General features: G+C 38.2%; 1 protein-coding gene across 1 annotated transcript in view; it reads right to left on the bottom strand.

The window, feature by feature from the left end:
* Positions 1-12,583, bottom strand: part of LOC131583605 (mucin-5B-like) — a 56,366-nt gene that overhangs the window by 15,903 nt on the left and 27,880 nt on the right. The window contains exons 13-30 of the mRNA XM_058847947.1: positions 11,814-11,883; positions 11,273-11,410; positions 11,023-11,187; positions 10,421-10,515; positions 9,537-9,663; positions 8,555-8,810; positions 6,956-7,008; positions 6,476-6,576; positions 5,530-5,681; positions 4,959-5,097; positions 4,758-4,871; positions 4,075-4,254; positions 2,613-2,852; positions 1,814-1,970; positions 1,527-1,655; positions 1,051-1,177; positions 311-354; positions 20-214 (exon numbers count right to left, since the gene is read on the bottom strand). Coding sequence (XP_058703930.1) covers positions 20-214; positions 311-354; positions 1,051-1,177; positions 1,527-1,655; positions 1,814-1,970; positions 2,613-2,852; positions 4,075-4,254; positions 4,758-4,871; positions 4,959-5,097; positions 5,530-5,681; positions 6,476-6,576; positions 6,956-7,008; positions 8,555-8,810; positions 9,537-9,663; positions 10,421-10,515; positions 11,023-11,187; positions 11,273-11,410; positions 11,814-11,883 — 2,482 coding nt within the window. The remainder of the gene's footprint in view (positions 1-19; positions 215-310; positions 355-1,050; positions 1,178-1,526; positions 1,656-1,813; positions 1,971-2,612; positions 2,853-4,074; positions 4,255-4,757; positions 4,872-4,958; positions 5,098-5,529; positions 5,682-6,475; positions 6,577-6,955; positions 7,009-8,554; positions 8,811-9,536; positions 9,664-10,420; positions 10,516-11,022; positions 11,188-11,272; positions 11,411-11,813; positions 11,884-12,583) is intronic.

Consider the following 12,583-nt stretch of genomic DNA (forward strand, 5'->3'; position numbering starts at 1 on the left):
AAAGATTATTCATGCATACCTGGAGCAGTAGTTGTGGGCTGACTTGTGGAAAATGTAAATGGGGTTGTTGTAAAAATGCCACATTTAAAGATGTTTCTGCTTATTGTTCCATTGACATCACATGTTGCACTGAAACACCATCCAGTTCCATCTGTGGTGTTGTAGATGAGTTCACCATATTTATAGCTATTCTCTTCATAAATGCAGTTGCAGGCTGTAATTCAGAGGAAGTTTATTGTCAGTTCATGCATCTATGAGAAGATAGTATCCAGTATTTCTTTTTCTAAATAATTTTTCTTAGCTTTCTTACCTTTATCATCAAACTTGCACTGCAAACCTTCTGATGTGCACTCACTGAAACAGAAAGCATAAAAACCCATATGTTTTGTGATTTTGATGGAATTTTATTTGTCATCTTTCTGACAGATACTGGCAGCAAAAGGCAAGACATTTTGTGTTTATTACTAGAGTGTTCTGTTCGTTTTGGCTCCTTTTTGGCCATTATTTTCCAAAATCTTCCTTTATATTAAACCCAAACATATAAATAGAAGTGAAGTTAAATATTATGCACAGTTAGAGGTAGAAGTCTTAAGGAAGACTTTCCTTTTTTCCTTCATATCACTTTCCTTGCATTTGCAATGTTTTTGTACTAAATAGAAGGCAAAAAGGGTGAGTCTAAATGTTCAAATGATGCAAGTGTGTAATAAAATCCTTGGAAGCAGGCCACTAATAAATATCTTTACTCATGACACAACATTTTTCCTGCCACAAGAATGTGAAATAGAAATAGCCTAGTCATAAAGCACTTCTTGTTCTCGATGTATCTTTATGCTGAGGATTTACAATATAATCAGAACAAATTCAATAGAACATAAAATCACATAAAACCTCCTTATTAATGTAGTAGGAAAACTGGCATTAGATAGTAAGGTATTATTTTTCCACAGGTAGTGTGAACTGATCCTGCATGTAACAGGAACATACAACTTCCCCCTGGAGTTTTGATCTTTTTTTCCTTGTATATGATGAGTTTGGTATGTTAAGTCTTACCATATATTACATTCATCCCGTTTATATATCTTTCCATCTTCATCATCATAACAGTCACAGAGACTAACACACTTCATCTGATCCTCGTGAAAATATGGTTTGTCTGGTGGACAGTTAGGGTAGCAGCCTGAGGGTGGAAAATGTAAGAATGAGATACAGTCAGCGATGGTTTTATTTGTGCCAAATGCATTTTCAGGTCTTGTTTTTAATAGTCATAATGTTTTTACTTTATGTTTTGCAATAGCTCTAGGAAGTAATGCAGAGTTAGTAGCATCAGCTGAGCCCATCCATAAGAACTTAGTCCTAGAGACCTTCTTACTCCAGTTTCCATACTCTGCCTCTATTCATGTGGATGTAATGATATTAGAGAAAACTGAATTGTGCAAATGCAGCTGATGGAGGAAATACACTTCATTAAAGACAATTCAAAATATAATAATATATACCCACTAGGAGGTATTTGCAGCTATTTTTACCTTCTAAACCTGACAAGTCATTGAGACATTTTCCACTTGGATTCTTGCAGGTCTTCATACAGGAAGCACCACAAGGCTTATAATGCCATTCACATTCTCCTTGCTGATTGTAGTAATCACAGAACAGTGCTGAGGAGAAACAGAAAGTTGAACATGTTCAGAAAAAAAAAAAAAAAGGCAAATAGTTTAAGCATAAAAATAATCTACACAGTGAGATATTAGTGCACATATGTAAGATACTGTACATTTAGCTACACTTTCAGAAGTGTTTATGACATAAAACTTACGACAAATTGTTGGGCTTCTCCAGGCTATGCATACACCAACTTCACTACATGCTTGAGCATAGGCAGCTACTGCAGTACAAAAGCAATCACAGTCTCCTCCAGTGTCACAGGCACAAGCGTCTGTCACACAAGCTTGGTAATATTTTGCTGGTTCAACCTGTTATTAAACAGAAATATAATACTATGCATCCTGCCTTCTAAATGATTTCTTATCTTTGCTAGAGTAGTTTTCTTACAATTGTAGTATCCCAGAGGAAAAGCCTACATTGGTAATTTTTTTCAAGACACTGTAAGACACCAGAGGTGATGCCAAATGATACATCCAAATCATGTATTGCCAGATTTTTAGAAACCCAGACTTGTATCCTGGTGTAAGATTAGATTAATTTTCAAAAAAAACATACTAGGCAACTGCACAGTTACCTGACAACATTTGTTACGTGCTTAGTGTCAGGTAAAGGCTATGCTGATACTTCATTCCTATGTTTTTATTTCATTGAGCTTGTCTTCTCTATCTTGTATATGAGAATTTTTATTCCAGTCAAGCTGCAAGGAAATATATAGTAATTATGAAATTATTATTCTTTGGTAATTATTTGTCTTTTGTAAATGTCTTTTTATTTCTTACAAGTAGGGACTATAAATCTGTCCCATTGAGGGCGATTCAGATTGGAGTTTTCCTGGCACAAGTTGAAGTGAAATATGTTGATAAACAAGGCATGCATGTTAAAAGCTATGAGAAGAGCACCTTTAACAACCCACAGAGTTTTCACACAGTAAACTTCTTCCCTGGTAGTACCTGAGAGTGACAAGCAGAAAAGACGTTGCTGTTAATGATGCTACACTGCTTCTCTGACCAAGACTTTCGATAAGGGTTGGCAGAACATGGGTCCTTGACACTGGAAGCATCAGGGCATGTAGAGGATACTTTCCAGCTGTTTCCAAACTCTAGGACATTCTCTACTACAGATTGAGTCCTTGTAGTAAAGTCATTGATGCTGTTGCCATCATAATTTCCACAGAGACCACAGACCTGGCCCTGCAAAAGGGAGTAAATAAAAGAAAAATATGTGAGGAAACTTGAAACAAAATCTGAGACTGAAAGAATAGAATGGTGGCATTTAATTCTATCAGTCCTGAACATCTTCATCCTCTGGAATAGAGGAACAGAATAAGACCACTAAGGCTACAATGATACTGTCCTTAACGGTTTTCTTTCAAATATGAACAATAAAACCATCTTCGTCATCATAACCTTCTGACTTTGAGGTGTATTTTTAACAAGGAAATGGGGACTCACAGCTGATTAAGCTTTTCATTTAAGCCTTGTTTTATACAATAGCTATACATATAAAAAACAATCTTCTAACTATTAAGTATTACCAGTTCAGCCACCTAATCTATTCATTGAGTCTTTACCATTAAGTCCACTCACAGGTATATTTTCTTTTTGCATCCAGAAGTATCCCTCCTTCTGAATGCATGGATCTGCACAACTGTGAGAGGCTGCAATACATGTTTTCTCTACGAAACTAAGGTGCATGCTTTTCATATTACTACTATTTCTATAAAATGCCAGTGAGTGAGGCAGGAAAAGAACCTATGATACTGAAAGAAGTCAGTATATATCGTTCTAAATTGCACTTAGTTTAAATACCTAATTTAAATGTCATTGTGGTATGCAATAAGATATCAAATTCCATATTTACTACAGTTTTCAGTGCTTATATATCATAAGCTAAGGAGTATGAAAATTAGAATTATTTTTCTTATCATCTATGTAGTTACATGCTAGACAAATACTTGGTGGCATACAAGAGGCTTTCACTCATAATATTCACTTATAATATGCTTCCTTGTTCTTGAAGTGTGATAATTTGTGTGTCAATGAGAACTAGAAACAATGGATTAGTTTCAAGATCAAGCCTATTCAGTTGATTTATACACATGTAGTTATGTATTTTAATAAGGCTGATAACCTTTAACAAGGTTCAGTTTGTAATTTCAACAAAGTCAAGTCCAAAATAGCATTTTGCCAACTCAAGTTCTGTCAGGCCAAATAGGCATAGGAAGCTGCCTTCCAAGCTCAGAACAGCAGCAGGATGATGACAAGGCTTCCCGAGGTACCAGAGGAATGGAAAGCAACGTGGGATGAACTGCAGGAATGCTAGAGACATCACTATTTGGGATCCTGGCAGGGTCTCAACAAGATTCACACCCAGTCAAACCTGGACAGTAAATTGCCATTGAACTGCTAGTACCTTGAAATCAGGGCTGAGCTTGATGAAGATGCTTGTTTTCTTGTCCCACATGAGGATCAGTCCGCTTTTGGTCTCAACTACCAAGTACATTCCCATGGAGCGGACTGTATATGGCACCTTGTCATTCTGTCCTCTCTTTACAACACTGACACGCTCTTCACCAAGGATCAGTTCATAGCTCTGAAACAGGAGGAAAAGTTATGGAGAAATGACTCAGGGGCTGCAACTGTCCTCTCAAACATATTTTTCTGCTTTTAAGAGTACTATGAGTAGTTTATATCATGAAAAATAAGCAAAATACAATAAATCAAAGCAATATAGTTCAAATCTCAGGAACTGTGGTAACAGATATTTAAATGGTGTAGGTAAAAAAAATGTCTTTTGACTGTCATGGAGGAACTACATCACATACAATAAAAGGTTAAGGTGACATAATAGGTTAAGTTTCTGCCTTTAGACTTTTATTTTTCTCAGGGATGATGTAAGATAGTGTGGGAAGTGGAAAACATAGAGAGGTAGGAGGGTCTACCAAATATTTCACTTGAATCTGATGTAAACCTAATTTAATAGTTGAATTGCTTTTTAAAATATTTTCCAAGTTCTTTGAAGCAATAGAAATCTAGGCTTCTACCAAGCCTTAGCAGGTACAAACCAAAACTGGTGTATATGCAAAACCTTCTTACCTCTAAGAAAACTTTGATAGATTTTGAGCAAGTTGTCCCGGTGTTGCCACAGGGAATATTTTCAGTGACAACCCTGAAGGTCCCATTGACTGTGCTACTTTTTCCACAGTGGTCCTGGGTAGAGAATAACATTTAAAAATATATTATTTTTACAGATATGATCAAAATGACCTCTCATTTTCTACTGCTAACTATCAGTACCTGGACTAGTGTGTATTCACAATTTCCATTGAAGCTGAACCTTTTGTCATCAAAGGTGTTATAATGGCCATCTCCATAAATAGCACACGTGCCCAGACATTGATCTTTGGTACATTCCCACTTCCTCTTCTTGCATACACTAGGAAAAAAAAAAAAAAATTAATAATAAAACAACTCACTCTTTTGTGTAGACATATCTGAACAATCAGTAGTTGTTTGGCAACCCGTCCCTGCCAAATGTTATACTGATTCTGGAAATTAAATAGTATTTTACATTCTTCATGTAAAGAATTAAAGAAGAGTTCTGTTCTGCTACCTGAATACCTTAACTTCAAAACAAGATATTTAATGAACCCTGTAGTCCTAAAGGTTTCCTCCCATTCTGTGCTTTGGCCATCTGACAGATACCAGAAGGCAACCTTCTTGTACTGTGTAATCCAAAACTAAAAGATCTAAAATCCATCAACTGATTAAATTTGCAATCCAAATCTTTCCTTGCTCTTGTGTTATATAAGGTCTTTAGAAAGGCAAATGATGGAATCAGGAGTGCTGTTTCTGCAGATATACTTACCAGGTGTTACAGTCGAAGTTGATCTTTTCCCCAGGCTGATACATGGCTTCATTGTGGATACATGGACATTCTTCTTCAGGAATGCAACCACCATTCCCATCTAACACAAGCCCATCTGGGCACACACAGCCAGATGTACATTGTGAGCTATACTGGAAAAGATAAGAGAAAAACATAATTTTAGAGTGAAATGATGACATTAGAAAAAGGAAGATTAAATTATTGCCTTAGATGGTCTTATTGCTGCCCAGCTTAGATAGGAGAGAACTGTGAAGTAATTAAAGGATAATGGAACAAAAAAGAAGTTATTAGCCATAGATTTAATAGAATATGAATCTGTTAAAGAAAAATGTTTTATGTATATCAATCCTGATGGTTCTGCTGGAACCTGTGAAATTTAAAATGTAATGGATCTTGCGCTTTGTAGTGGGGAATTTTTGATTGAATGGACTTTTAAAAGAAAGACAATTTTTTTTTCAGTTTGACTAAGTTATATTTAAATCTATTTATCTCATATGGTACTTACCCATAAAATGGCATGTGGCTGCCTAGAACTTAAAGTGGAGTAACATAATTAGATGTGCAATAAGTACATAACTGCAGCATGGTATGAGAAGTATGGTATTTCTCCTAGCCAATTTTTAGCTTTTCCTACGGAAGTCAAACAAGTGGTAGAGCCCTAGATTTTTCACTACTAGTTACTGTTAACTGCAGTAGCTAAAGAAAGGTAGACACTAATCTTAAGAATTAATTTGGATATTACTTATTATACTTTAATCCAAGGGTTTAATTGTTAATGTTTTATAACATCATTTTAGGACTTTTTTGACAAGAATAATGTATCTGTGTTGTAGATTTGGGCTAGATCCAGTAGATCAATTACTTTAGCAGCAAGAGCACAGACAAAACCTGGAAGCACCATTTCATTGGGCCGTGACATACTTACACATTGCATATCCAGAGTCTGGCAACTTTTTTGACATTCTGTTCCAGTTGTTCCTGCTGTGTTGTTTTTACAGTCAAAATAGACCATGGGAGATTTACAGACTAGAGGAAGGAAAGAAGTGACACATTTTAGGGTTTATTCCGCAGCTGTAGCCATTTAAACCATCTATAAGTTCTTTGGAAATTCCCTATTTCATTTAGTAGAGGTTATTGTCCCTATTCAATCTGCTGATTAGATTCACTTCAGAGCACTGGATTCCCCCCAAAAAAAACCCCCCAAAAAATTTCAGAAAAAAAAAGTCTTTATGTAAAAAGAGGTTTTATGAGTAATCTAGTTCACTACTGCCTTTTATGATAACTGTAGCACTATGACTAAGTGAGAAATGCTTCTATTAAAAATGCATTTAGAAGAATCAATTCTATGAACTATTCTGTACAAGGCTTGGTAAAGAGAAAAAAGTTAGCGGAAGATTATTTTTACCTGCAGTTTCATTTGGTTCTCCAATGCAATTCAGTCTTCCCTTGACACAAGTGCTGTGAGAGAGGGAAAAACAATCTATTTTCTTCTCTCCTCTCAAACCAGATTTTGAGATTGAGAGCTACTTACCCTTTGTCAAGTTTCAGAATTTTCAAAGAAATTCCAAAAACCTGTTTTGCAGTCTCAGGAAAGAATTTCTCTCATATAATACCACTACACATGCTGCTTTCATATGATATGCATTGTTGCTTAGCACAAAAATTCATAGGTTGTAATTAATATTTTCACTGCTTGTTACTTGCATTCTCATGTCTTCTTGCTGGTGTTGTAATTTTATACTTGAAAGATTATGAAATTAAATAAAAAATGCATCAAAATACAATTGCACTATCAATCTAAAAGTACTACAGAATCATAGAAACCTTAAGGTTGGAAAAGACCCTTAAGATCCTCAAGTCCAACCATCCACCCAGCACTGCCAAGTCTACCACTAAACCATGCCCCTAAGTTCCACGTTTGCATGGCTTTTGCAGGGATAGTGACTCTACCACTTCCCTGGGCAACCTGTTCCAGTGCTTGACAACCATTTCAGTACAGAAATTTTTCTTAACATCCAATCGAAACATCCCCTGGTGCAACTTGAGGCCATTTCCTGTCACTTAGTACTTGGGAGAAGAGGCCGACGCACACCTCACCACAACCTCCTTTTAGGTAGTTTTAAAGAGTGTATCTTTGCTGAGCCTCCTTTTCTCCAGGATAAATGACCTCAGCTGCTCCTCATAACACCTGTGCTCCAGACCAGCTCTGCTGCCCTTCTCTGAACGTACTCCAGCACCAAAATGCCTTTCTTGTAGTAAGAGGCTGAAAACTGAACACAGGATTTGAGGTGCAGGCTCACCAGGACCAAATACAGGAGGACAATCACTTCCCTAATGTCAAAGGCTTTACTAAAGTCCAGGCAGACAATATCCACAGCCTTTACCTCATCCAATAAGCAGGTCACCTTGTCATAGAAGGAGGTCAGGTTGGTCAACTAGCAGCTGCTTTTCCCAAACCCATTCTGGGTAGGCCTGATCTCCTGTTTGCCCTGTACGTGCCATGTGCTGGCACTCAAGACAATCTGCTCCATGTCCTTCCCTGGCAGCAAGGTCAGGCTGACAGGCCTGTAGTTCCCCAGATCCTTCTTCTGGCCCATACTGCAAATGGGCATCACATTTGCTGACCTCCAGTCAAGCAGGACCTCCAAGGTTAACCAGACTGCTGACAAATGATTGAAAGTCCCTCTATGAACACTTCCACCAGCTCCCTCAGTGCCCTTGGGTGGAGCCCACCATAGAATTGTGTGTATTTAAGTGGTGTAACAGGTCATTAATATTTTCATTTTTCATTTTAGCGGCTTCCATTCTGTTCTCCGACCCCATCCTGCAGCTCAGGGGAATATGTACCAGTTGTAAAAGTTGAAAAAAAAGTTAAAATAACTTAAAGTTGAAGAAACTGAAGAGAGAGCATTCTTTTGAAATTCAAGGTGAAACCGTCTTACACATACCAGACTTCAATGAGAAAATACATGTTGTTTGAATGTTTTTAAAAAGAGTCACTTACCATACACGCCCATTTTCATGGACCACTTCTCCAAATGGTATAGGAGATCCTCTGTAATAGCAGGGGCATTCATTAGCAGGCACACATTTGCCACTCTCATCCATGTAGGTTCCACTTACACAAGTGCAGCCGTCAACTGGGACAAACTTAATATTGCATGTGACATCAGGCTCACTCAGAGACCGGCAGGTGGGTTGACAGGAAGAGATGGTATAGCTGTAGCTCAGGGATTTGGGACATGAAGTGGTGTATTTTGCTTGAGAGAGGAAAATAAAATAGATTGTTAGTTCCAGACAGTAAATTCTCTTGTGAAAAAAGAAAAATCATAGGCAATAGAAAAAACGTGTAAACAATACAGATATCAGGTATCTGCTTATGTTGCATCTTTCATGTAAATGTGTTTCTGAATAATTTCAGAGTTTGATCTGAAAAGCTATTGTACATGTGGAGTAAATTATGCATGCAAAGAAGAAATAAATTTTTCAAATGGAAGTTCAGAAGGACACCTCCATTTGGTGCTGCCATTCATTGCCAAGATGTCTAAACTTCTTGAGGACTGAGACAAGATGTCTCCCTGAATGTTGTCTAGTATGCTGAAAACAGACATACTGGGTAAGCAGAATCCAGCATGCAGCTTCAAAGACATTTAATTTGTGAGTGTTCTGGTCTGTATTACTAGTACTGTTATTCTATACTTGTAAAGCTGCAGTAAAACTCTAAGTTGCACAGAAACAGGTGGAGGCACTTGCATAACAACAGTCCCTTTCCTAATCAAGCCATGTCTCCCGTCTATTCATATTCACTCTTGCCAGCAATTGATTGATTCTAAGGGGACAGCAGAGAATTACTTCCAGGAGTACACTTAACAAAATCCCTTCCTCATTACTTACTGATTTGTCTAGAAATGAGTAGAAAATAATCTCTGATCAGCAATTTTTATTGATGTGTGTTCTTAGGAAATGGGATAGTGGAGAGTACTTACAGCAGACATCAGTCCTCCATCCCTGCAGCTGGATTCCTTTTGCAGCACAAGCTCTTACATAGGCAGACAGGGCTGCACAGAGACAATCTTCACTATTTTCACAGTTACATGTGTCAAACATGCAGTTCTAAGAATGGAGAGAAAAATAAGGTCTCAGCATTGGTAATAAGTCTTAAAAAACCAGTGAACTTTATCTTTCCAGTCTTATTCCTTATACCTTCTTCAGATATGCTCACTCATATACAACAGTGACACAGTTTTATCACTTTCTAGTCTTTGTCTAAGGTTCCTGGGCAGGGGAAAAAGCAGGTAATGAAAATTCAGACGATTACTGCAGTTATAATTAGGAAATAGTGGTCTTAAAGTCTCTTATACGTTTTGCAGCATCTTGGTTCTCTGAACCTTATTAGTGGATATGCTGCACAACAGCATCCAAAGCTCTACTCACAATGTACAGTCCAGACACATAATTTCACCAGCGTTGATACCTGGGTGATTCCTACTGAGAAGAGTGATTTGCAACACATTGATAGCAGAGTGATGGTAATTAGGTAATGGGCTTTCTGTTCCAAGTGGTTATTAATGAGATGCCAGGCTGAAAAGGTGTCAATTGACTGACATTCAAACAAGAATTTGACATGCCTTTAAATACACTGCCTTGTGTGTAAAACCATCCAGGAGTAAATAGCTACCTTTTCATCATCAAACAAATCAGGATCTTCAAGCCAAGACTGACAATCAAAATAATGTTACGACACAAAGAGAAACAATGAAGGAAGGAAGTACTGCAGTACAGCGGTGGGGATACAGACGTTTCATAAGACATGTCTGGGGCAGCACCTATTTCTGTGGTTTCCAAAGGGAAAAGCAGTCTGACAAAGTACCGTGTGGTAAACAGCGGGATTCACTGTGTAGTGACAAGCAGCAAAAGGTCCTGTGGTGTCGGTGAGTAGTCCACACCAATGCTGAGCATATTTTTCTGTGAAAAGAAGAAACAATAAAAATGCATGCTACTCTTTGTACTTCATTAGTCACAAACCCATGCTGCCCTGGCCTATGCAGACAGTTCTGACATTCTATTAAATCTCTTCCTCTCCTGTCTTTTTTTTTTTTTTTCTTTTCACTCAGCTTGGTGGTCAAGGTTCCTAAAACCAAAGAAGACGACTTGCTGAAGGGGATGAATTAAAAGTTTCCAAAGATGCTCCTGCAATCCACTTCTCTGACACCAAGTTGTCAGCTTGGGCATCTACTCTATTTTCAGTGACTGTTTGGAGTTTGCTTCACATATGCTTCTGTCACTCTTCTTTTACATTGTTACTTATCTTCAATGCTTTCATTTTGAATGTTTGTTTCCAATTTCAGATGTGTGTTTTTACTAAATACATAAGTCTTTATTTTTTTACCTTTCCTTTCCAACAGATGTGTTTTCCTTAGAGATGAGCAAAAAGTAAAAAACAAACCAGAAGAACTTCTAAGATGCACTCACCGTTATCAATGCTGAGTGCACAAGGATTCTCAAAACTCTGCTGGATATTAGGGCATGAGGCCTGAGTTTTCCATGTATTAGCAAATGCTGATGCAGTTCCTTCAATTATTCCACTTATGACCTTGAAGTCATCAGTTTGGATGTTATTGAAATTTCCACAGAGACCTGTTGAAAAGCAGTGAAAAGTTTATACTGCTCTGACTACAAAAAAAGACATTGATCAAGGTGTCCTCATATTTCAATCACTCACCACAAGTCTGGTTTTTGAAAGAAGCATCCAGATGCACGAACACTTGCATCGTGGGTATGAACTGTATTTCAACCTGGACGCCAAAGCTTGTGTCCATGATCATGAAGAATGAGGAAGGTCTGAACATGGTGACATTAGCTACACATGAGAAATAAAATGGTCACTTTTTGAACAAGACCAAATTCTGAAAACACAGTACTGTTTTTTTTTAATTTCAAATAAAGATCTGGAGGTCTGAGATATCACATGGAATCCTTAGTTATTGAAACAGAGAACAAAAATAAAATTTCTTTCTAAGCAAGTGTGAGCACAGGGATAGTAACAAAAGACAAGATAAAAAAGGTAAAGAGATGTCTTCTGCCTTCACTTCTGTGCAGTGAGAAGGAAGTAAATCTGAGAGTAAGCAATTCAGGAGACTATAAATTCTGTTTGCTACTGTTTGAATCCCTGCCTGTGCTTGTCCTGCATTTCTCTATGACACCAAACATCCCACTTTACTTCAAAAGCACTTGTGTCATTCATTGTTAGAGAAAACAACTACCTGCTGACATGGGCAGCTGGGTGTAGATGGAGTTCACAAACACACCACCATCAGGTTTGACCTCGACGATCTGGTAAGGAAGAGGAACAAAAGGCAACTCTGTGAGTCATAGACTGGTTTGGCTTTTAAAGGTCATTCAGTTCCAACCCCCTGCCATGGGCAGGGACATCTTTCACTAGACCAGGTTGCTTAGGGCCCCATTCACCCTGACCTTGAACACTTCCAGGGATGGGGTATCCATAACTTCTCAGGGCAACCTGTTCCAGTGTCTGACCACCCTCACAGCAAAGAATTTCTTCCTAATATCTAATCTAAATCTGCCCTCTTTCAGTTTGAAGCCATTCCCCCTTGTCATATGACTTTGTGCCCTGGTAAAATATCCCTCTCCAGCTTTCTTGTAGGCCCATTTTAGGGCTGAAAGTCTTCTCTAAAGTCTCTCCAAAGCTTTCCCTTCTCCAGGCTAAACAGCCCCAAATCTCTCAGTCCTTCCTGATAGGAGAGGTGCTTCAGCCCTGTGCTTGTCTTTGGCCTCTTCTGGACCTGTTCCCACAGGTCCATGTTCTTCTTATGCTGGGGACTCCAGAGCTGGATGCAGCACTCCAGTGGGGACTTCCCATAGTAGAGGGGAAGAATCCCCTCCCTCACCCTGCTGGCCACACTCCTTTGGATGTAGCCCAGGCTGGCCCGGGCAGCCAACCATGTGTTAAGAATAACTATAGTCCAAAGAGTTATAATGAGGAGGACTCCAGTGATATTAATTAAACCAATAT

This window comes from Poecile atricapillus, chromosome 1 (assembly GCF_030490865.1).
Source record: "Poecile atricapillus isolate bPoeAtr1 chromosome 1, bPoeAtr1.hap1, whole genome shotgun sequence".
Taxonomy (NCBI): domain Eukaryota; kingdom Metazoa; phylum Chordata; class Aves; order Passeriformes; family Paridae; genus Poecile; species Poecile atricapillus.